This window comes from Paramacrobiotus metropolitanus, unplaced genomic scaffold, assembly GCF_019649055.1.
Source record: "Paramacrobiotus metropolitanus isolate TYO unplaced genomic scaffold, Prichtersi_v1.0 Parri_scaffold0000024, whole genome shotgun sequence".
Taxonomy (NCBI): Eukaryota; Metazoa; Tardigrada; class Eutardigrada; order Parachela; family Macrobiotidae; genus Paramacrobiotus; species Paramacrobiotus metropolitanus.
In genome coordinates this window covers 1,267,085-1,292,577 of record NW_026570244.1, presented here as the reverse complement: position 1 = coordinate 1,292,577, position 25,493 = coordinate 1,267,085, and the positions used below count along the sequence as shown (strand labels likewise).

General features: G+C 48.3%; 3 protein-coding genes across 21 annotated transcripts in view; 1 reads left to right on the top strand and 2 right to left on the bottom strand.

Moving 5' to 3' along the window:
• Nucleotides 1–25,493, bottom strand: part of LOC129587270 (uncharacterized) — a 43,014-nt gene that overhangs the window by 7,483 nt on the left and 10,038 nt on the right. For 5 of the 14 annotated variants that reach the window (XR_008690310.1, XR_008690311.1, XR_008690314.1 and 2 more), the window contains exons 1-2: nt 5,260–5,719; nt 2,946–3,074 (exon numbers count right to left, since the gene is read on the bottom strand). The exons of 1 other annotated variant lie outside the window; for it this stretch is intronic. Coding sequence is in view for 3 of the 13 variants with exons in the window: in XM_055480925.1 (XP_055336900.1) it covers nt 2,946–3,074; nt 5,260–5,358 (228 nt within the window). In the remaining 10 variants the exon portion in view is untranslated. Of the gene's footprint in view, nt 1–2,945; nt 3,075–4,995; nt 5,110–5,259; nt 5,721–25,493 lie in introns of those variants that run through there. 8 more of the 14 variants (XR_008690312.1, XR_008690309.1, XM_055480923.1 and 5 more) reach the window with 5 other exon arrangements.
• LOC129587268 (uncharacterized) lies at nt 6,023–15,773 on the bottom strand. 6 transcript variants are annotated; one of them, XM_055480919.1, is made up of 8 exons: nt 15,658–15,773; nt 15,179–15,302; nt 12,769–12,985; nt 12,047–12,544; nt 11,687–11,792; nt 10,191–10,931; nt 8,407–8,473; nt 6,023–6,410 (listed from the first exon to the last, which is right to left on the bottom strand). In XM_055480919.1, exons 1-8 carry the CDS (start codon nt 15,756–15,758, stop codon nt 6,390–6,392), a joined length of 1,875 nt encoding a protein of 624 aa, XP_055336894.1. In that variant the 5' UTR covers nt 15,759–15,773; the 3' UTR covers nt 6,023–6,389. The 6 variants fall into 6 exon arrangements, 2 of the variants coding, with proteins under 2 accessions (XP_055336894.1, XP_055336893.1); XR_008690305.1 differs by lacking the exon at nt 6,023–6,410 and adding an exon at nt 8,731–8,978 and having other exon boundaries at nt 8,398–8,473; XR_008690308.1 differs by lacking the exons at nt 6,023–6,410; nt 15,658–15,773 and adding exons at nt 8,731–8,978; nt 15,504–15,596 and having other exon boundaries at nt 8,399–8,473.
• On the top strand, nt 23,476–24,093 carry LOC129587259 (nucleolar transcription factor 1-like). Its single transcript, XM_055480898.1, has one exon. The coding sequence runs from the start codon at nt 23,476–23,478 to the stop codon at nt 24,091–24,093; it is 618 nt and encodes a 205-aa protein (XP_055336873.1).

The window sequence follows — 25,493 nt, the reverse complement described above, 5'->3', positions numbered from 1 at the left end:
TTCTTATAGTTCGAGTTTTTACACTCTCAGCCGTTATGGCGTCAGAACTTAAAGGGGGAAATAGATATGAATCGTAGGCGAAGGTTTTGAGAGCGGTGGAGCAATGGAGCCAGCGAACACATCAGGTCTTTATAAATCCTGGCGGCGATGCCAAAACGTCAAAGATTCATTCGCTTCGCGAGTCATGAAACGTTTCTCTACAGCTCAGTGAAGCTGGCCTGCAAGAAAGCTGGCGCATACCGCCCACACCGGCGGAATTTAATTCCCAATATTTCCCATAAAGAAAAGCATTTCGACCACTCTAAGAAGTAACTGCCAAGCAGTGGTCCGCTTAAAGCTTGTGGATGGCACCATGGAGGACATTCACCTGCCGGCTTTGGAAGACCATAACCACGGGGCCACGGAGAAGATCGCCCACCATGTCCAGAAAGAAGACGGCTGTTCGAAACGGAAAAGAACAACACCACAAATCAATAGAAAGATTTTTTCTTACTGCGCAAACAGCGCTGCGCGGGTCAGGACGATCGATTGCCAAACGCTTCCATCTAACAGAGTGCATCGAGATTGTCATGTCCGTCATCAATCACCAAGCCAACCTTGCAAAATATCAGGACTACATTAAAGTGGCAAAGACGATGATACTACACAAATTCCCAATCCCAGAAATCGGATCGGCGATCGAGTCAAAGGTCATTGACTTTGCCGCTCGAGTCATCAGGGGACAGTGCACCTTGAACTTGCAGGAAACATACGACGTAAACCCCGGAGCGGAACGAGGAAGCTGGGTAGTCGCCAGTTCCAAGAGCGGGAGGAGTTACGAGGTATTGCGAGTATTTCCCTGACCGACGCCCAGTACGTTACTTGTGAATTGTGATCAGTTGCGCTGTGAATATTGCTCACATACTAAACGCGGTTCTGTAACTTTCTAAACGCGTACAATAACTTTCGGTTCTGTTTTTTTAACTTCACCATCTCAAGAAACAATACATTTGACATATGTGGACGTGTGTTCTACAAAATGAATTGAAAGAACCGTACAAATTCCAGTTTTTGCCAAAACTAGTGGTCGAAAATATTCCGCGACATATTCGCGCGCGGTTTTTGTCGCTTAAAATTTTTGTTCGTAACTTTATTGTGCCCGAAAAACTCTCGCGCATAGTCAGTACTCATAGCGCGAGATACTCTCCTGCGTAGCCAAAACTCAGAGAGCGGGAGTATTCTCGCGCGTAGACATGACCATAAATTAAATACTCCCGGGAGACTGGGTGCACACAAAGACGTATTCGATGGCCACCTCTTGTTGTCGGGACAGGAAGACAGAAAATCAGTTGTAATTTCAAGCGAGCGGTATTGGCAGTTTTCTTTGTCGGAAATCAATCTCGTGGATGGGGACGATATACGCCGGCTTTCTTACATACCGGCTTCGCTGAACTCAGTTACGTCTATTATTTTATTTACTCATACCATAGTGTCGGCTAATTAATACAAAAACGCCGGTCAGCGCAAATCGCAATATACTATATAGTAATTTCCTGTACAAAGGTGCCTTTTGCAGCATTTAGAGGTTGCTAACTTGCTGTGACAGTATGCCATAACAAATATTATGAGCTACAGCACAAATTATTTAGCCGATCTACATTTTATTTTAATTTCGTTCCTCTCGAAAACTCTGCGTAGCCAAAACTCGTAGCACGAAATGGAAGCGAACTTCGGAAATATTCAGGGTGCAGAGTTTCTTAATAAACTCTTCTCAATAATAGAGATCAGGTTTTGGCTCAAAGTTTACTTTTTGATGGAAATGCTTTCTTACAAGGTAAATATTTCATCCGCCATATTCGTGTGAACTGTGAACACAAAAAAATACACCGTTGTATACAGAAAATCATACTAGATATCTGCTTCATCTAGTATAATTTTTTTCTTCGGGGCTATTGTTATAGTTAATTGTTAGTAGTTAATTGTTAGTTATCGTTTGGTTAAGTTGGTATAAAATCTTTATTCGGCAATGGCCACTTTACAAAACAAAAAGCCAGCGGTGGTACGCGCTAAATAAAACGATAGAGACTTGGTATGGCAAAAGGTTTCGTGACGTGCGTGTAGACGCGCAAATCAAAGACGTTGCCCATCGCCCAACTGAGATACCGATCTTCTCCAACGCTCATCCAAGAACTCTAAATGGGTACCCACCTAGAGTTTTTCAAAATTTTCAAAATACCAAAAAGATTTTCTAACAGCTTTAAAAGTTCCCCAAATGGAGTTTGGCTACTGTTGTTCGATAATAATAACAATCTAGTGTTCTTGGCGGATCGCGCGCTGATATACTGCATTGCGCGCTTATCAGTTTGGGAGAACATATCCGGATTCAGTGTGAGCTGGTGCATTTTCAGCAGCATCTTCCGAGCATTGAACATCATATCACGGCATAATTTTTTTCCCGCAATCGCAGCGCAGGCAGGGTACCGCTCAAATTTGAGCGAAGATCGGTATCTGCGACGAGTCCATGGGCGGCACCTGTGATTTGCGCCCCTACATGTCATGGAGCCTTTTGCAATACCAACATCATATACAATATTTTTAAACGATAACTACAACGACAGCCGCGAAGAAAAAATCGTACTACAGAGTGATTTTTCTCTGTCCAATGGTATATTTCTTGTGTTCCCAAGAATATCGCGGAGGAAATATGTAGCTTGTTAGTGTAACCAAAAAGCCGCTTTATGCTTTAGCAGGGCGAAGCTGGATTCCAGCTTGTTTTGTTACGAATATCTTTGGGCGTTTGATGGCCTTTGAACAACACAGGGCTGAAATCTGTCTCATAAGCCACAACGCCACAAGGACAAAACGTAAAAGCCGAACACGCACAGCCATGCTCGAACGCACTTTTTTATAATTTTTAAAGTGGCGATTTCTTTCTTGGTATACAGAAGTAACAGAACAGAATTTACCTGTAAATAACCTAACAACCAAATCCCGTCCAGGCTGCGCACTGCAACCGTATTCTGATGGCTGAAACTGTTAGCTCCACGCAAGAGGCGTCGAAATGGAGGCAGGCTTGCCGGGCTTTCCATGCTGATCTACAGCAAGTTGAATTATTATGTGGTGAGTATGTGCTAACTTGCTTCAACCATGCTTTGTAAAACGTTTGTTAGTCAACCAAGTGAAAACTTATAAAAGTGCATATCAGTTCGCTTTTCATATACAGATACTGCTTTTTCTGTAATTTATTTGACAACAAATTCTGTAATTTTATGCAACAACTAATGAGGTCATTCTATCTAGAAAAGGGACTGCGGACCGGGTCGCGCGCCCAAACGGATTACGGACTATGTGAACAAATCATTTGTCTAAAGAAAGTCATAAAGCAATGCGAAAATACGTTTGGTAATGCGCGAAATGGAGACTCTTGTGGACGTATACAAATTTGGTGCCATGTAATGACTAATGAGCTACTACCGTTAAGTACGTGCTGAATTAAAATGTTAATCAGCTTAACACGTGGACATGTTTTTTCCAAAAGTTTCAAATTTTGCATGTCAATATGCTTCCGAAATATGTTTTGCGTGTACAGTTACACGTATATGAATGTAATTTTGCATGCCGACATTTTTCAAATCAATTTTGTATGTAATCGTACTGCCTAGGGTAGTTATTAACTACATCCGTAACAACCGTGACGGCATAGGCTAATGTTCCTATGATTCACCGAACGGAAAGGCCGATTTTGACGCGGTGCGCCTGAATCGTCGCAACCACGCGAGTAATCTTGCACTATTGCCAACCTGGTGCGCCTCAAGGGGGAAACCGGAGCCTCAAAAAACAAATTGTTGCCATGGGCCTGCACGTCTCGGCTTCGGACCTCGCTCCAAACACAGTAATCTTTAGTACAGTAGTTATGGCAAATTGTTGTGAACAATTTTAAGTACTTAATCTCAGTGACGTAAAGCACACTACCGGCCTCGGCACGGACAGAAACGAAAATGCATCGCCGAAATACGAAACCGATTAGCAAACCTCACGCCGCCGAATTAGTTACGGATGTAGTCCTACGTAAACTGGTTATCTACATCCGTAACCACGTATAAGTGTAGCGGTGGATCCTGCAAGATCGTTGACTTTTGCCAAAATCATTTGTCTAGGTCCAGTGGTCAATCGTAAGCTTGTTACCATGGACGCGATAAGAAATGCACACTGTTCTAACACAACTTGACCGAAAACAGCAGAAATACCTGAGCTGCTACTTGGCAATACATAAGTGCGAGTACAATACAAAGTAAAAATACATTTAACTTAACACGTTAGTCATCACGTTAGTGATCATTGCAAGTTATGTACTGTATGTACAAGTAGACAGTCCGTGTTTCGATTAACTTAAGTAAAGTGTATCATAATATTACTAAGCATACGTACGGGTTTAATAATATTTATGACAGTCTGTAAGCGACCGCAAAGCAACATATCCTGGAACTACTTAGTTTTTAATTGTCATCGGCCAATATTCATCCGTGCTGGGCTTGTATATGATTATGCAGGTATTAAATAAAGAAGATCGTTCTTACATCGAACTATGTTTAAAAAAGTTATTAAAGCAAATTCGAACAGTTTATAATTCATTTTAAAACTTTAGAAAAAATGATGACACTATCGTATGGGCCTGGCCAACCCGGCACCCCAACCCCAAAACTACTGCCAAAAGTACTTCTAGTTCTGCCCCCCCCCCACCAAACCGAGAGGATCCAGTCCGCCTCTAGCCTCTAGCTACTTGGCTGCATAATGTCAAAGCAAAGCCAAAAAGAGTTTGGGAGTGCGCGAAAACGAAAATTTGCGCGGCTGCCACTGGCTGCATAGCACATAAATTTGGCGTTGCGAATTTACGGTACATCGTGTACTCGTCTCGTACTGTATAAATCGATAATCATATAGATATTATTGTGAGCAACGGCTCTCTCATGTGGTAGCAAACCTTTAATAAGTATCACGGAACCAGTACAAACTTACCCGTTAGTACTAGGAAAATTTATAACAGAAACACTTAGTCAATGCTATCCTGATCGGAACTTGTACCCATTACACATATCGCATTCCCTCGTTGTATCTGGATGGAGTCACTGTCTAAAAAAATCTTCCATGTATTTAGATTTCCTGTTACAGGTATTTCTTAACTATTTGATAACTATCACAGTCACCATTTACCCGGGCCACGGTGCCACATGACTATGCACGTTCTCGTAAAAATAAAAATCGCACGTCCTTCCTGCTTACCATGAGCACCAAAATCGCGCGTCCTGCTCGCTTGGGCGGGAGGGGAACTTTGTTGTCTTTCTCCTTAGCGAGTAAACAAATCTGCTGTTTAGCAAACATGAGTTTGAAAACCGAGCATTTTATGAGCTCTTTGAATGGAAACAAACAAACTTAAAAGGGTGCTACTTTAAAATGGCTAACAACCTGCGCAGAAACAGGTCTAGAGCAACAAAAAATGGAAGCTGGTTCGAGAAACCAAAAAATTTGGGTAAAAGCCTGAAATCCTTCACGATACATATTATGATGATTTCAGATTGCAGCTATAACGGCCAGGTGCACTAAAGAATAACGACCGCAGAAGGAAGCAGACTGGTAACAAGGAGAGAGAACAGATCACTTGTAAAGCAATGCGTGTCAGATTAAGACCCCCTGTCTGCATGGCAACCGCACGAGGCTACGGTGGAATGTGTTCTGAACGGTTAACGGATAACGTCAAGCTGCGTTGAAGTGAAATTCAGCGTTGTGTCCCTTATGGGAAACGTTTAGGAATTCACCCGATATTACGCTAGCGACTGCGTTACGCTAGCGTTGCACACTGCTCGGTCGATAGGGAAAATACTTCGTTAGTACGGCTGTATTGTGGTGTCGCGTTTGATCAGTGCTGTGGTGCCGTGATGTGTTGGCCTTATAACGTGTATTGAATTGCTGATATTAGCCGTTATTTCAATTAACTTCAGTCTGCGATACGACACATTCATCGTTTCCCTATTACGCCGTTTTCTCATCATGATTTTAGCTGTTTTTCATGTCTGCCTTTGTGAGATATTACGAGATGAAGCGTAGAGGAGATTTTTCCAGTAAAATGCCGACGAAAATGTTGCTTCTGCTTGCTGTTTACAAATTACAGGCACGAAATGTTAATCGCTAAATGGGGTGTACTGCGAACCTACGATACAGATACGAGCGACAAGAAAAATCTGTAAGCAGTCTTCCCGTGGCTGGCCCGAATAGGCTGTCCAGAGCGGCGATTGTCACTGCCTGTGCTGCAATATCGCCGGCACCGACCACTCCACATCCGGCTAGTCAATCTCGTTGTGCAGCGCCAGATGCCCGGGAGGATTGCGGGAGTCGGTACTGCAGTGTAACCATCGTCACCACACTGACCACAGCGACTACAAGGAACACGTTTGATTAATTTTCTTTTAATTATCGTCAATTAGTTTTTGTTGTATCAGTGAGGCGATCGTATATATGTGACTCATTACTACTCTAGGGTAGGAAAGTGCACCGCTGTTGGCTTCGGTGGCGTGGCTTAATTTGTTTCGTCACTGTTTCTGTACAACTCAAATAACTAAAAACGGTTCAATATTTTTTAAAACTTTCAAGTACACTACACTAAAAAGAGCATGATCTCATGAATCTGGCAAGACAAAAAACGGTTTGGAAAAGAAATAACTGAAGGTGGCCCACTTAAGTGTATGTTGCCCATTCACTTGTCATAGTGGCCAGTGGGTAATTACGTACCTCGATAAATTATTTTTGATATACTTTACTGTATTTACTGGAAATGGAGCGCCTGCCTCAGATATTTAGTTAAAGCCTTCTTTTGAGTGGTAGTTTTTTTGCTTAATGAATTGCATTATGTTCAACGGAACGACTAACTCTATATCATTAAATCACTTCGTATTTTCACGCGGGAAAAGCCTTCACAGATAAGGCCGGGCACGAGTTCCTGTTTCTCAATAGCAAGTAAGGAAGATTGCTTTTTCGCAAGTTATTCTTTGTCCTTCCGGCGCACTGCGTTTTTTCGTATTGCGTGCCGGTACACGGCGAAGGGGAGACCTCTGCGACGGTTTTGTTGCGCGGCACAAAACGACCCGGTCCCCTTCGATTCTGCTCTGCTGTTGCTCAAATTGCGACTTGTTCAGCGGGCGGCGCGCCACACCCCGAAACGTGTAGACGTGCGCCTCGCGGAGGGCTTCCTCCGTGACCGAACGGGCGGAAGGCATCCTGCAGGACGTAATCGCGGAGAATCAGCCAGCGGCACACGACCAGCTGCGGCTCCGTGCGTTACAGCGGACCGGCCGTTCGGGTGGTCAAGAGTGCGTTCCCCGCTGGATTAATTTGAGCTAGACAGCCAGCGGAATAACGCACAGCAGCGAGATAAATTGCCGGCACTGCCGGCGTTCTGCCCCTTCTCAATCGGCGCGGGTCAATCATGTCCACATGCTCCAGGATGCCCTCGACAATATTTAGGGAAACGGCGGCGATGCTGATACCTCGCGGCACATCGTGGTGGAGCTGTGTCCCGGCGCCTTCCTCCTGGCCACCATCAGAGGACTGGGACTCGTTTTCCTCTGGAAGGACGCAGGCAACGCCAGCTATCACGCCGCGCTTGACTATGACGTGCCCAGCTAGTTTCCTCCTGCGCTTGCCGGCCCGATTTATTTAAGCAGCCGCTCTTTATCCTAGTGGAGACTTTCCTATCCCGCCACTATCATCCAGTTAGTTTCAATCTGTGCATGTGTCTCTTTTTTCTATCGACAGTGAACCTGCAGTCAGTGTACCATATGCACGCAACTGCTATCTACAGCATAACTACCTGGGTCTCACAATATTATAAATCAATCATTAAATCCTTGTGTGACAGTATAAGGAAGAGGGGAACGCCGGTACGTATACCGGTATACGTATACGGTATACCCACCCCGGGAGTGCGGTACATAGCAGTATACTGACTGCAGTAGGCAGCTGCTTGTTGCCATTGCCTTATTTATTTGCGCTGCGTGTTTGAAAGTTTTCTTTTTTACAGTAAATACTTAATTTTCTGTGCAACTGCATGTGATGACGAATTCGCACATTCATTTCTAGTGTTCATGTGAAACAAAGGCTCTAAGCTATAAAGCTACAGTGTCGCCATACTGGTATTTATACCGCATTCCCCAGTTCAACCGCCGCTGCCAAAAGTACTGGAGCGCACGCCCGACCGGGGTTGCAATGCGGTTGCAGTGCCGATCCAGGCAATCCCTTACCGTTGTTCCTAACAGTATTAATTATATCGAGGTTTCTATTTAGAGCAGTAGAAAACAACATAACAGGTACTCTTCGGCGTCACACAAGAAACACCTCGCTGATGGCCAACAGGACCATCGGGCTCAGTGCGCGCACCTCCAGTTTGCGTAAGTCCAGCGCGTCCCAGTGGAGCAGCGTCCCGTCGGACTGGAATCCACTGAATCTGCAATGGACAGAACAGCAACTGTCACTAGCAGTTTTCACCGCCAATGCTATGTGGAATTGGTCATACTGAATACCGGTAACAATAATACATACAGTACACAGATTCTTTTTATTGGATTGTTTACGGCATGATACAGTACATATATTATTATATCAGCATGCACTTGACGAAACCGCTAATATGCATGATCATTGCCTCGTTGAAGTCCGGAGTATATCCGGCCATATTCAAAAATGCAGATGTTGTCGCAATACCGAAACAAGCCAATGTCCAACAGCCGGATGACTATCGCCCTGTTTCTCTTGTTTGTAATCTCTCCAAAGCATTTGAGAAATTGGTGCAGAATCAGCTGGTGGCCGCCCTGAACAGAAATAACATCCTCTCCGACAAGCAGTCTGGATTTAGGGAAGGCCACTCCTGCGAAACACTGCTCCTTAAAGTTTCAGAGAGGTTGCGAAAGGCGATGGATAAGGGGCAAGTCACTGCTGTATGTTTTCTCGACCTGAAAAAAGCGTTTGACTCAGTTTCCCATGCCAGACTAATTGAAAAACTACGAATGGTTGGTATCGAAGGAAACGTACTGAAGTGGTTTCATGGCTACTTAACCAGTCGCAAGCAGAGAGTGAAAACGACCGCGCGTGTTTCTGACTGGCTACTAGTGCGGTCGGGGGTGCCACAAGGAACAATGATGGCGCCCGTACTGTTCACGGTCTAGACAAACGACATGACGAACGGAAGCGACGCAGAATGTTTTGTCGACGACACCGTGCTGTTTGGATGCGGTGCCACCAAAACAGAAGCAGCAGCGAAACTGACCGTTCAAGTTAACAATGTAACGGCATGGCTGGCAGACAACACCTTGTGCACCAACGAGAAGAAGTGCAAGTTAATGTACATCTGCTCGGAAGCCAAGAACAGCCAGCACTCGCCTGCTGTAATGATTAATGGTCGCCTAATGGAAGCGGGACAGTCAGTAAAGTATCTGGGAGTTCACATTGACCGCAACCTAAAGTGGAGCGCGCATTATGACCACGTACTGCGGAAAGTCAACTACGGCATCGCAATGATCAACCGCGCGAATGATCTGCCTCAGCGTAGGAGCCTTTACAATGCCTGTGTGCAACCGCATCTTGACTACGGGTCAGATACTTGGTCGCCGGCATCTTCGGCTTTACGCGGCAAGTTGGACAGGGCACAGCGGAAAGCACTGCGGGCGATTTCTGATTACAAGGAGCGGGTTACACCCGAGCTGTATCAGAAACTACGCATCCTGCCGGTGTACGACCGTTGGAACCAGTCTGAAGCGGTCTGGCTGAATAAGATCTGTAACCACGAAGCATACCGTCCGCCGAGGTATATGGTCGAAATGATCGATTTCACGGAGTTCGGAGCGCGGTTCAACCTGCAGAACCCGACGAGAATTGCTGCCCGTGCGAAGAAAAAGATCGGAGAAGGGACGCTGGCTATGCGGCTAAAGAATATCACTGACCGCATACAAAAAGTTAACATGCAGGTACTCAGTGTTGATGGTGTGGGATTTTTCAAATTTGCTCTCCGGACTGTTGATCTGTCTTAGCAATTCTCATTTGTTTAGCTTTTTGCCGACCAGCCGTTTAAGCCCCGTTTAGCGGGTTGTCTGCTCCTGATGTAATAATAATAATAATATACAGCATACTCAGCATACTTGTACTGTAGACATACTATATGCACTTACACGTTCAGCAGCTGGCGAATGCGCTGCCATTGGTCCGGGTAGCTGAGGTTCTCCACCCACCGCGCGTGGACCGTCTGCACTTTCGCGTAAACATCGGCACTCACCGCCGACCTAGGGAACTGGGCGTCGATGGCGCACATGAGCCGGCTCATGACCTCATCCCAGCCGTTGCGGCAGGGCAGAATGAGCCGGTGCAGTGTGATCTGCGCAGTATCCATGGACAGCAGGTTTCCGTGCGCCCTTCGCAGGACATCCGATCTCGGTACCATCCATCGCCGTTCACAGTCCGGTAGCGGCACTAAATCCTCGTAATCCATATGCAGCAGATCATTCAAGTTCCGGCAAAAGAGCGTGGATACGGTGAAGTTGTGCAGGAGCAGCGTGTGGCAGTGGTCTTTAAAGGGGCGTATACGGTGCATGATGCTGTGCTTCAGGGCGGAACATTCATCGTATCTCCGGTTAGTCCACTGAAAGTTGGCGTCTTTTATAACCACCATGGGTAGTCGAATATCCGCCGCGTCTAGCCAAGGCTGTAGAAAGAATGTGTGGTCGGGAGTTCCAGGGCCAACGATGGTGAGGCTCTTGGTTGTTGAGCGGACGGTATGATGCAGCAAGAAGGCCACTCTGTAGCAGTTGTTGCTGTCGACGCATTCCGTGAAAATGCAGTCGTGGACACTGATTACGATGTGTTCGTTGCGGGTCCGTGGATCGGTTATTACTGCATGCCACAAGGAGCAAACCCTAAGCAAACAACTGACCTGCTACACAATCGAATATACGGTAAGTGTTCATAGCACAATGGATATAAGGACGGGCGAGAGCCGCTCTACCTGTTTTTTGTTTCAACGTTTAAGTTTGGAGATTATGCGTGGTAATGCTGTGAGTGTTTTGTGCACAGTCCCTTCCCATGTTAATTGGAACAAATTCTTCATTTGATCATATATTAGTTGAGCGAAGCTCGCCTTGTACATATGGAGAAATCAATTTCACATTAGAATAAATGGAGAGTGGTACACAGAGCACGGATATTCGCAAAGTTTTGAATTTGGCGAACTGTAAAGAGGTTCTATGTTCCATAACTGCCATTACACTGTGAAGTGCGAACAAATCAGGAGTTCCGTATCTAAGGGCGCTAACTAGAGACTGAAATTCTGCTTTTCTGTTGAGCCACCGGCCCGCGCTCACGCAGCTGGGTATCTGCATGAGCGTCGATTCCAAGAGCGAAGAGGATGGGACTGCGCGTGTGTCGCCAGCAGAAGGTGGTTTTCGGGTCGGCCACAAACGCGCATTTCCTGTCTACCTCCGTCCTCTGTGCAATGTGTAAGTACCTCTCGCTCCTTTCAGGCTTCTGCAGCCACAACACTAAGCGAACATATTCCAGTAAAAAGTACTTCCGAATGCTGGACTGCGCAAAAGTTAGAACATTTCTGTAACTTTCGCAAGTCATACAACACCGCCGGTCAACAGGTAGGTAAGAGTTCGCAAATGAGACTGACCGCTTAAGCTGCAGTACGTATTGCAGGTCCATGTAAGCGAATATTTCGCTTAGAATCAAATGCGGAAGATGCCAAATACAGGCTTCTGGACAAGAGTTGCTGGTTTCTGTAAAATAATAATCGTCGGTTACGAATTAAGCTTTTTTAGGGCTATTTTTAGAAGCTGAATTAAAGCGATAACATTAGCGAACACTCCGCCACGTTAATGTGAATTTCTGCCGACAGTGTTGAAGATACTGTATACGTATTGTACATACACTACTCGCTGACAATACAGTAAATATGTAATTGTGTATAATATAACACATGTTCTAGGCTGGTGCTACAAGTACCGTACAACATTAGCGTCACACGGCGCACCTGCAGCATCTCCAGTTCCCCACGCTAATTCAGCGGCGATGCTGTTCCGGTAACTCAAAGGCGGTAAATCAGCCCGACCGCTCAAGTGTCGTTGCAGTACGCGCTGCAGAGACTCTGCTATTTGCTGCCGAAGGGGTATGTCCTTGGTCTGAGCGATGACCACAAAGGTACACGCCTTCGAGCCCAATTTAAGGTGAAATCGACAGCCGTCCGACAATCGGTCAACATCCTGATGAAGCTCGTAATAGCCTTTATGAAAATGAGTGATGATGCGGTACACATCGGGCGCCTCTTGAAGAACGGACTCTGCTCCGGGAAAATTGATAATGTACTTTGTGTAGGTCAACACGTTTCTTCCATCCTGGATAGGCACATTAGGCATTTCGCCGGACGGGAGCTTTGCGACAATCTGACAGCGGTCCACCACTTCAACGCTTGCAACTGGGCAGCGGCCGTTCACGCCACGAATCTCCGTCCTTACGCAATACACGCGGCACACTGAAAACAACTTACAATTAACGGGACGTCGATTCGTGGCCCGTCTGCGATTAGCACACGGTGCCGGCCTTTCAGTAGACCGGAAGCGCGAGTGTCAGTGGTCACTGGTACGATAATAGATAATAATCATCGCCCATAAAACTTAAAAGTGCCTGATTTGCTTAATCAAAATGCTAAGGGTCTTTACTACAAAATTATCTAAGTAGGAATTCCCGTTTCCTTACGACCAGCGTAGCCCAGCAGAGTTGCCGGGCGAAACCGCAGCGGCCCGTCCACTTCATCGCGTAACGCAACCCACACCGGCATATTCTTCCACCCTACCAGCAACCGGTTGTCAAAGACAAACGGCAAATGCCAAATGAAGCACGTCGGAATCCAGCGCGCACTGGTCTTCGTGGAGTCGAATTCCACGTACGCAGAATTCCCGTCGGCCGTAATATCCTGCGAAATATATTAAACACGATGATACTGCATGACATACTCTACTACACATAAAGCTGCAAGTCGAGCGCGAATGAAGCTAGATTGGCTTAAATAGCGATTACAACATTCATAATCGCGAGGTACTGACTACTGGCAGTACGTAACCAGTGTACTAACCATGTACAACATACTCTACTCTAGAGGCTCTGTTGCATTAAATTTTTAGGTTATGACTTATGAGAACAAGCTTATTATTTGCACACAATATTCAAGGTTTTAGGTTTATTACGTTTAGCATACTCCTGTATCGGGTAGCTTTTGCCGTAGTCTTGCATGCGAAATTTACGTTGCCCATTATGCTGCACCAGTCGCACATTTAATTATACAGTTCATTCTTGCGCACCACAAAAGCTTATTACCTGGCGAGTGCATATTATGTTACATCTCTGTGGCAGGGGCATTCTTTAGGTCGATTTTATTATTTTAATACATCATGGTAAAAGCGTGCGCTGTAAAAGTGTAAATTAGCGTATACTGTAAGATACTGCAGGATCCAGGAATTCCTGGTGATTAGTTGTCGATTTCGCGAAATCGACGCAAAATTACAGTAAGTAAACTCGTACGCACACCGGCGCACTGGGCGGCTAATATTCGAATATCATGCAGCAGGTGCGCTTATTTCGGGAGGTGCCGTTATTTCGGAGACTGCCTTTATTTTTCGGACAATAAATTCCAGAATGGGCCACTGACCATCTAATTAATAACTACAGTAACTGACTCATTTTTGTTGCTGCATCATTGATTGCACAGTTTGTACTTGACACATGGCTTTGCTATCTTGAGGACAATGGCCCGGTACATAGCGTCAAAAATGGGATACATACACTAAAACTCAAGCTTTCGCGCACTCCAAATCACTTTTTGATAATACTTTAAGTAATTCAAAAGCTAAATGATTTGTATACATTGTTCTGAAAACCGTTTGCGCGCGCAACATCCGGTTGCCGAGATATGGCGTTCTAAAATGGGTGAAAAGTTAAATGCATTGTCGTGTACCAAAAGTCTGGTAATTACCCGATCTTCTTGAAACTTTGCTGCAAAAGACACATGGCCATAAAGTCGAAAATGAACCAATTTCAGGTTCATAGCACTTTCCCATAATGAATTTTAAATGATTTTTTAAAAATTTCTTAAAATTCATTTTAAAATCGGAAAAAAATGCTGTAAATCCGATATTGGTTCACTTTCGACTTTATGGTCATGTGTCTTTTGCAGCAGTTTCAAGAAGATAAGGAAATGGCTCGGCAGAAATGGGATACATACACTCAAACTTTCGCTTTCGCGCACTCAGAATCACTTTTTGTAATATCACTTTATGTCATTCTAAAGCTAAATGATTTGTATGCATGGTACAAAAAACAATTTGCGCGCGCAGCATCCGGTTGCCGAGAGATGGCGTACTAAAATGGGTGAAAATTTAAATGCTGTACCAAAAGTGGTTATTACCTGAAGGCTTCGCGATCACTAGGTACAATACTTACCGGATAAGTGTATGGTAAAATCGTTGCTTTTTAAAAAACAGCTTTCGGTCTACATACATAATTACGGGTTTATTGGGCTTGACATGTACTAACAGACAGCAACAGCAACTTTATGAATGTAAAGTTGCTGCATGTAACAGTTTACACTGTTCCACAGAATTTTCTTCGAATTTCACAGGAAAATATTTATATGTAAAATATGCGTCGGCTTTGAACACAAACTTCTATCAATTATGGAATTTATGTTAATTAATTATCTTTGAATTTGGTACCTGCATCTTCGTTTGAATTAACGATAAGTAATTTACTATAAGTCTACAATCTGAAGCAGCACACTTCTTGAAATTTCCAGCAGTTTTCGCAGTTACGTTCGTGGCCTTCGCGCCACGCACAAAAGTTGTTCCAGGTAGTAGTTTCGTGTTAACATTGGATAAAATATATAGACTACCTTACACCAAACACTGTCGCCTAGAAGATCTAACAATTTATTGTTTCATGAAAACTATTACGATATGTATACGTACGAGTAACCGCTAGGACTTCTCCAAGCAAGTATGTTTGCCGATATAAATGTTAATAAGTTCTTCTGCACCAAGTAGTTATTCAGACTTGCAGGTTCTACGACTGCGGACACATTTGCGCTTGTGTAAATGCTTACTTATGGCCTAACCTGTAAATATCCCAGCCACCAAGCACCGGCCTGGTTCCACAGAGCAACCGTATTCTGATAGCTGAATCCATCAGCGCAACGCAACAGCCGTCGAAACGGAGACAGATTTCTGCCAACTTCCATGCTGATCCACATACACCAAAGCAACACACCTTTTATAAGAGAGTGTATACTGTACTGCTTATTATAGCTGTTTGAACAGCAAATTATGATAGCAACTCCATCGCAAATCTACGATAATTTTACCACGTCGTTGGCAACTGGCAACCAATTTGCCCCTTATAATTAAACAAAGGAACAAAGCAGCATTCATTCTACTTCCTACCTAACATAATATTATGAATTATTCGGTATACAGATATTAAGTATGAGATATATTACATGTAAAGCTTGTGACGGCTTGTTAACGCAAAATTATATTTAAAGGCAGAACAGCACAGTAACTATGAGTAGTAGTATTAATGGTATTAAGTACTTACTCCGTTATACATAGTTTGCAGCGGTGCCATATGTCACCGCACGCGTGCTTCAGGTTACGTTGTTGCTTGACAGCTGGATCGGTCCATGCCCCATGGGCCATGGCTGGCGCAACGCAGTCAAAATCACAAAAATTAATAAGTAATGAAGAATTAATAACACATCTATAAAACTTGTAACAATAGCGCAAAAATTTTCACGTACTTGTGAAGGGAATCGTCACTCTCTGGTACTTGTATGATACGCCTCTATGTTTGCTCCAGCATATCTGTCCCGCCCCGTATTCGCGAGTATATAAGATCATAAGATCATGATCATAAGACTGTTATGTACGATATTTCCGTTTAGTATTAGCATTTCAGTTTTGGTACAGTAATAAAGTTATTTGCCGAGTATCATATTTTCTCCTGCCGTTCCTCGCCACACGGCACCGGCGTCTGTGCACGAGAGCCGGAGCGGATAATTAAGTACCAAAACAAAATGCATGTGACACAGTTTCGAGACATGCAGAATCGAATGGCGTTAGGTGTTTTTCGATCTGTCGGAGTTATTTAATAAACGTGTTGTACCACATCTCCATCGCGATAAATTTTTATTTCACAAAGCATGAGTACATTCGAGAGTCAAAAACGGTCGTTATCACACCAAAAACAATTCATTTAGCGCAGCTAGCCCTTCCATGGTTCCGAGTACGGAAGCGGCGTTGCCCCGTTGGATCTCCAGAGATAGGCGTTGACAAAAAAACTCGTGAGATCGGGGTTCGCCGGTATGATCTGCGAGCCGTTTACCAATTTCTTTTACTTTACTGATTGACGATTTCCCCCATGGACCATGCGTTTCAAAGGCTAATGCCGCAAAGTCGTACCGCCCTTCGAGATACGAATACAGTTGGCGTTTCCTACTTTCCGCTTGTTCGGCAGCAGATCCCGCGGTCACCGACGTGGATTTTAGGTGGGATTTGGCTACCGTGTCCACACAGGTCACATCCCATGCTAAACACAAGCCGCGTTTCCAAGCGAACGTGGTGCATCCATCAGGGCGACGTTCTGACGTGTGGGATGTTCCGCGAGGCTCCATCTTGGCAGGAATACCGGCGGACACCAGTGCTCTGCAAACGATGTTGTTTAGACCACCATGGCGTGGGTGTCTTCCGGCGGAGAAAGGGCACGATAGGCCGTGGTGGCCATATTTATCAACAGGCATGTGGCACTTCGCACAGTTTTTCGATTAATTTGTTGGTTTGTTCTGATCAGATCGTACGGGGGTTTCCGTTGTAATATAGATCTTTTCCTTGACAATAATATCTTACTTTTCTTGTAATACTCTGTATCTATCTTTCTACGATTCCATATTGTATTGTAGATTGTAGATCGTCGTTGAATCTTTGCTACGAGTATACAGGCTAATAGTCACGTTGCGCAAACGCACTTCTGGTGGCAGTTGCTTGTAGCTCGTAGCTTTTATTGCCCCTAATCCTGCCTGTCCTCTGTTTATCGTAGATAGAGCACAGACAGGATAAAAGGCGTTAAAAGCTACGAGCAACCAGCAATTGCCACCAGAAGTGCGTTTGCGCAACGTGACTAATATTACAGCATAGCATGTTTCGGTATAACCGACTGCCGTTCGGCGTCGCCAGTGGGCCCAGCATATTCCAGCAAATCATGGAGCAGATTCTCCATGGCTGCGAAGGCGTGGCCATATACCTGGACGATATCATCGTCACCGGCGCCACGGATGAAGGCACCTGCGAAACCACGAAAAAGGCCATGGCGCGGTTGACAGAACACGGACTGACGCTGAAGCGCAGCAAGTGTCATTTCATGCAGCTGTCTGTGGAGTATTTGGGCTTCATCGTGGACAGTCGTGGCCGCCACATCTCGAGAAATCGTGTGAAGGCGTTGCTGGATATGGGTCCGCTGAAGAACGTAAGTGAACTGCGCGCATTCCTCGGCATGGTCAACCATTATGCCAAATTCGTAAAGAATCTGTCAGCGAAGTGCCATGTTTTCCACAACCTCCTGAAAGCTGACGTGACCTGGGCGTGGTCAAAACAATGCGAAGAGCAGTTTGCGGAGTTGAAGCAGGAGATTGCCCGAGCCACGTTCTTGGTGCATTACGACCCGGCGATGCCGCTGATTGTAGCAGCCGACGCATCGCAGTACGGCATTGGAGCGGTGCTGTGTCATCGGTTCCCCGACGGTACGGAAAGACCGATTGCGCACGCATCCCGGAGCCTTAACGCCGCCGAGACCAGATATGGGCAGATTGAGAAGGAAGCTCTCGCCCTGGTCTTCGGGTGCAAGAAATTCCACCAGTATATTGCTGGGAGGGAATTCACCCTGCTGACGGACCACAAGCCGCTGCTGAGCGTGTTTGGAGGCCGAAAAGGGATACCGGTGGTGACCGCGAACCGCCTTCAGCGCTGGGCGTTGATGCTGATGGCGTACAGTTTTGCCATCGAGTATAGGCGAACAGAAGAGTTCGGCCAGGCGGACGGGTTAAGCAGATTACCACTGCATTCCACGGAGCTGACCGAGTTGGGTAACCTGGGAATGGACAGCATAGTCAATGCTGTGCACACGGAGAACGCGGGACGGTTACCAGTGTCGGTAGAAACTGTGGCAAAGGAGACTTGCGCCGATGCGGAGCTCAGCATCGTTCTGGATTACGTCCAGACTGGATGGCCGAGCGTCGTGAGAGAAGGGCTGCGACCGTATAAGCGGCTAGAAAGTGAACTGGTGACAGTGAACGGGTGTCTGTGCTGGGGCACCCGGACGGTGATTCCGAAGAAGCTGCAAGCGCAGATACTGTCGTACCTGCATGAAAGCCACCTTGGAGCGGCAAAGATGAAGGGTGAAGCCCGCGGGTACTGTTGGTGGCCGTCCATGGACCGGGACGTGGAGCGGGTGTCCAAAGCGTGCCGTATATGCACTGAACGTGCTGGAGAAACGGCGAAGGTCCCGCTGTCACAGTGGCCAGTGCCCGTCGGACCATGGAGACGACTCCATGTTGACTTCGCCGGACCGTTCCATGGCACGATGTTGTTCGTCGTGGTCGACGGCATGTCCAAGTGGCCGGAAGTGGTCTCGATGCGACATGCAACCACGGACGCAGTGATTGAGGCTTTGCTGGACATGTTCAGCCACTACGGGCCATGTACTGAGATAGTGTCAGACAACGGCACACAGTTCACGTCCGAGCAGTTCAGCGAATTCTGCCAGCAATACGGCATTAGGCATTTTCGGACGCCACCGGGCCATCCCCAATCGAATGGCCAAGCGGAACGCTACGTCCAGACGGTGAAGGACGGCGTCTCCAAGCTCATGGCCGACCAGAAGCGCCTGCCGGTTGCGCTGAGAGAGTTCCTCTGGCGCTACCGTAACGCGCCTCACGCAACGACTGGGAAGACGCCAGCTGAGTTGTTTTTGGGCCGGAAGATGCGGTCAACGCTGGATCTGCTAGTCCCTGTGCTGCTGACCACGGCAGAGAAAACAGGGAGCGCCACCGCCGAAACTTCGACCAGCACACAAGGAAGAAAGACTTCCGGTTGGGTGATTTGGTCCTGGTGCGAGACTATCGCCCAAGCCGTGCAGTGGACTGGATCAGTGGCAAGCTGATTAAGCGCGAAAGCCGGCTGATTTGGGAGGTGCAAGTGAGCGATCTGCTGTGGAGGCGACATGCAAACGAAATACGCCCTCGATTTTGGTTGGAGACGCCGGAACACACGGAAGCAGATACCGGGAATGGTCAAACGGCCGTGGAGACATCGGTAACATTTCCTCCGACGAAAGTAATGGAGAAGACGGTCTCGCCTGCCAGAGCGCGCACGCCGACGTCACCAACGCAGCCGCAATCGGAGGTTAAACCACAGCCCGAGGTGATGGTACAGCCGGAAGTGAAGCCAACTTTTCCGCCCATCACACAGGAACTGACGCTGGCGGCACCAGTCGCGCCGCCAAAGGTACAGCCGACAGTTCTACCATCCGGTAAGGTGAAACCACCGAAAGCTGCGAAGCCTGCACAGCCACCGGAGGAATTACGCAGAACTGGAAGAACGAACGCCGGAAAAGCCCCAAAACTGTTGATAAATGAAATGTAATATTTCTTTTTTATTTTGTTGATGGTTTTATGAGTGGGCAACCCACTGGGGGAGATGTAGCACGTAGCAACGACTGTTATGTTTATGTATTGTCAGCTGATGCAGTTCGATATGCTGAGTCAGTATGCGATAGCGAGCTCGCCAATAAACTAGTAATTCACGACACTATCGAAGATTACTGAAAGGTCCAGTGACTTCGATCCAGTAAACGAATGGCGACCATCACCTGTGTCCGCGCCAGCACCTTGGCCCTGACATACGAACCGGCCGCCCCAACATCAGTTGGACAGCCAATTCCAGCTGAGTCGGTCCAGGCCCTAACGGTGCCTGGTCCAACGTCAAGGCAACCTGTGGACACTGCTGGACCCGCTACAGCGGACAGCAGCATAGAAGTTCCACCGCAGGACGTCGAAATGGACGTGAGTCTGCTCAATAAAACTTTCGAGCTTTCGCCGGAAAAGCCAGCCGAATTGGAGTCAACACCAGTCCAACCGGCTGGTGAACCGACAAGTCCAATGGCTGTTGATGCGCCAACGGTGTCATCACAGCCCACGCCGAAGCCAACTGAAGGCGACACATCTAGCGGAACCCTTGTTGTCCGGCCAACGCCCAGGAAATCGACAGGAGGACGGCCAGAACCAGCCACTCCTGCCACAACAAGCGGTCCACAGTCGCCCAGGTTTAAAAAGAAGAAGAGGACTCCTCCAGAAGCAGAAGAGCCTCCTTCACAACGGTCACTCCTACCTTGGAGAGGACCGAGCTTGGAGCTGAACCAACCAACCAGGCCTACCCCACCAGCGTGGAGTGGCCCAGCAAGGGACTTAGACATCCCTGGCCCTTCCAGGCCCGGTCGGTCCATACTTAAGCCTAAGGCGACAGAACCGCCGACTTTGACACTTCGTGGTCTACCGGCCAAGAAGAAGAAGTCACCGCTGAAGAATTTTCCTGGCAAGGGACATGTGCTTTCACCACCGGAAGCACCTGCAATTCCGTCAGGAACAACCCAGCCATTGCGGGACGAACCTCCAACGAGGCATCGCATCCGATTGACCCAAACAGATCCATGGGATGACCCGCACAACCGGGCTGTAAGCGAGATCATAGAAGTTGATCTACGCTTAAATCTGACTGAGGAGGATATGCGCCAGCGACTACGCGCTAACGATCCTACACTAACGGACCGCGAGATTGACCGCATCAACCGAGGTTGTCAATTGATGGTCCAAGAACGGACAATCCTCATCAGAAAATTGATGGCCATGCGGAGCAAGAGCCAGGCCCTTCGCCAACGGAAGTTGCCTAGCGAAATTATAGAGCATGCCATCTACATACGGGGCCCACACATTAACCCAAGGGCATGGACAGTTGAACCGCGCCCACGACCAGGCCAGCCAGTGGAAGACGAACTTCCACCGGAAGAAGCAGGAAGCGAGGACGAACGTCCTCAGCTGCCAGCGGCCTTCTGGGGCGTCCCGTCCAGTGAGGAGTCGGAGAACGAAGAGGACTTGCACGAAAACGTCCAAAGGGCGCTATATGAGACCAGCCAGGTCCGGCCACCTTCAACGAAGGAATCGCCACGCCGAAATCGATCTCCATCAAAAAAGACTTCTCCTGGACGCGCCACATCAACTCCGGCGTGAATGCCCAGCATGCCGGCCATCGAACCGGCGCCTGCCAGGTTCACACCGAGCCGGCCAGGCAAGTGCCCGACCAAAGAGAGGATGGACACCACACCTCCTCAACAGCCAACCATTACCATTACTGTGGAACGAATCGCAGCACCTACGGTGTCTGCAGGTTCATCACTTGAACCAGTAACGGTCACGGTTAGAACTCCTGCACCAGTGGCCGCAGAATCGGCCAGAATGATGGTGCAAATAACTCCGGTCGTCTCGGACCAAGAAGTGGAAGCCGACGCGGCCTTGATGCCAATGAGTGTTCTCTCTCCTATCGAGCAGAGACACTTACTCATCCACGCCGACCATAATGAACGACGGCAATATCCATTCCTGCTCGCAAAGAGACAGGAGGCCAAAAAGCAGAATCGTAGGGAGGAATACGACCTGATTACCGAAATGCTTCGGTCCTTGGTCCTACGGATGATAGATGATTACCGGCGCCGTCGTAACCAGAATGTCTTCCCTCCACCGGGGGAAGACTTGCGAATGGCTGAAACCCTGTCGTCAAACGCCCCACCAACCGTGGTACCGCCAAAGACGCAGGCACCAGCGGCTTCAGAGCCAATGGATACTTCTCCGTCTGGACCTGTGGCCATAGTGCAACAGCCAGAACCAGTCCAACAGGAGGAGCCACCGAAGGCCACTTCGTCGGCACAAGACTCGACAGGCCAAAGCCAGTCCGGAACAGGGCCAACGGCCGCTGCTCCGATAATACTGACGAACATGCCTGCCAGCGTCGACGACATACCTTTTGGCCGTCCAGTAACATTCCCTATAACCGGGACATTAGATAATTTGGCACTCGGCATGGGTGTGATTCACTCAGCTAATTCCCAACGGAATAAGCAGCCGATAAAAGCTAAAAACCCAGAGAGGGCCAAACCGGCATCTCGTCCAACTTCTCCCCAACCGAGGGCCAAATTGGCCACTCGTCTAAATTCCCCTCAACCGAGTGGAAGTCAAGCGGCCACACCCCGCCCAACTCAGAACCCAGAGGCCGAAAGGAACCGCCAGAAGAAGCAAGCGGCCAAAGACAAGAAAAGTCAAGAGGCCAAAATCGCCCAGCTTGAGAAACGGCTGTCAGCGATGAAGACGTCCAAGTCCTATCGGACAGTCCAGACAAACCAGCAGAGCCCGCATTAAATCGCTCACGGCGAGACGGGGAGTATGAATCACGCTTCGGGACAGAACCGCCCTCAGACGAAGTGATGCTTCCCTAGCCTTGGGACGCTGAGGCCGAGCTACCAGATCCTGGACCGGAGGCCACACACACAGAGGTCCCAGCGGATCACTATATGCGATTAACCGTGGCAGCCGCCAGGGCTATGAGGCGCGCAACGGGACGGGACATGTACCAATGCCTCGTCTGCGTCCTCCGATCCCGCATGAAATACAGGGAAGAATACGAAGGCCTACCGCCAGCGGACCGTGTAGTAACGGCACCCTTTATGCGGCGGATGGTATCTCGTATCCTGGATATGGGACTCCTGGTCCGCACACACCGTGATTGGACCAGCATGATGGAGCTACACGTGGCCCACCGGCCAGCAGGACTTTCCCGTACCCGGGACTATCCTTTCCACCAGATACGCAGGACCATCGCTTACCTGCATAACCCAAGAGGGTCCAATTTGACCGATATCGCCAGGACACTCAACGCTCTCTACTACTATGGAGAGGAGAACCTGGACAAACTTATCACCAGATTGGCCGACGAACTAATTGCGCTGGTCAGGGAAGGAACCCTGGAAACGACCAACGCACATAGGGCGGAACCAATTCGCTTCACCATTCCGGGATTTATCCCACAGAAGACCTAACGGTCTCTGTACGTGTCACACGACATAGATACAAGATGGGATCCGGACCGAAAAAAAGCAGTTGGACCGTCGAAGGATAAGCTGACCGGCAGAGCCAAGGAGGCTTACCTAATCTCCCAAGAGACGAAACTGCCCGGTCCAAAGAACTTGCCGGTTGAAAAGCCCCCTCGACCATCGGTCACAAGGAGAGAGAAGGCTGCACGGCAAGAAGCTGAAGAAGAAATGCGCGCGGCCGGAATCCGACCCGTGCCAAGGGACACCGTGTCACTGCCCAACGCAGCTGGCCAGTCTAGACCCTCTTCACCGGCCCCATCAGCCACATCAACTAAAAGTCGAAAGGCTACGGTCACAAAGAGGAATGAGCAAAAACCACCGCCATTGGGCCACGATGTATCAGACTCCGAGGATTCCGAACCGGAGGACTCGGAGGAGGAACAAGAAGAAGAGCCGGACCAGGACCAAACCTTGGAATCCCAAAAGTCCGACTCGGATGCTGACGATGACCAGAGCCCTGGTAAATTGACCATGGACGTCCCACCGGACCATGACATGGAAATCCCACCTGGTGATGAAAATCAGCCACCTGATGGCGACCAGGACATGGAGGACCAGGGCGGCGCAGAAGGCGCCAGTCAGGACCAGAGCGGCGCAGAACGCGCCAGTCGACAAAGTCCGGCCAGCGTAGAAGACGCTGAGCCAAGTGGAAGCGGTGCACCGCCCCAACGGGAAAGAGTGCGAGACTCCACCTCACCAGAGTCAAACGATGGTGAGATCCAGTGGACTTTGCCTGACCCATGCCCGGCCAAACCGCGCATTGATTATGCCGCCACCAAGGACTAACGTGGCGAGGAAATGGCCCGGCGGAGACCCATCAAAGAAGCCAAAGATCTCCAATACGGACGAGACGTGGGCATATATCAAGGCAGCCTTAAAGGCGTTGTCCCAAACGGGTACAACCCTTGCTACAGGAGGCTTGGCCTTTCAGCTTATCCAGAAATGGAATGGCCCACCAGTCACCAAGTTCAAGGTGATGAAATATATCCGAATGGCCTATGAAGAAGGAGCCATCCTTCAGGCCCATCTGCCCAACATGCAGATGTTCTACACGTTCCCACCGGAAAGACGTGACGATGCGCCTCAAGGCTACTGGGAATGGCGGAATGCCATCTTGGCGGTACTGACCACCACGCAACATCCCTTGGGCCTGATAAGAGGCGAAATGGCCAACCAACTCCTTGGACGATATGACGTACAACTCTCGACGTACGATCTTCAGCTAAGTGACGGAAACGAATATCCCCCTAGTCGCCCTAACGGGTTGTACTATCTCAGCGAGGACGTGCGATATGTCGTTAAAAAGATGCTGCGCGAAGGTTGGCTCAAGCAGACCGTCGACGAGCCAGAAGCCCAGCAGCGGTACTCGATGAAGAACAACCCGCCGGATCGCTATGGCCCTCGTCCCTCCGAACCCGCCACCTTGGCCTCAACCAAGTCCAAGAAGAAGCGGCGTACTTACCATCAGTGATCTAGGCGTAGAATTCGCATAGGGTCTAGGGGGTGATCCCGATATAATTCACCGGGCAGGAAAAGCTTAGTTAACAAATAACATGTAAAATCATAGGGACGTAAGATATAGGGCGTAATTATCATAGGGACCTGCCATTAAAGTGGACTTAACCTTATTCTGCAAGTTTCATTTCTGTTACCACAGAGAATGGGACTTACACCACAGCAGAAGTATGAGCCGCGATGTTCGGACTGCAGACGCAACAGCGGAGACCACTTAAACCGCCGGGACAATTCCCCACGGGAATTGTTCCCCTGCGCACACCACCTGCGGCCGGGTTTCCGCGACGAGAGTGACAGAGCCTACTGCTTCTACTTAGAAGTGGTGAGAGGCAATTTCGACGCGTATTGCCACATGACCAGCCGCGATGGAAGCCACCTGTTTCCCCTACTGAGGGACCACGAGCAGATAGAGATCTACGATCTCTACATGCAACGCAGTGGCGCCCGACAACCTGGCTGGAGCAGCACCGGAACTCAGATCCCTCCACTCAGCCAATGGGCTCGAGAACGGAAGGAGGAACGGGACCGGGAACGTCGATCCCGCAACTCGGGATCTGACCAGCCCTCAAATCCCATGCAAGCCGGCCGATCACAAGGATGCCCCAGGAATGTACGCTTACTCGTACAACGGCATGATGATACGCATCTTTGCCGCCAGAATGGGACACCTA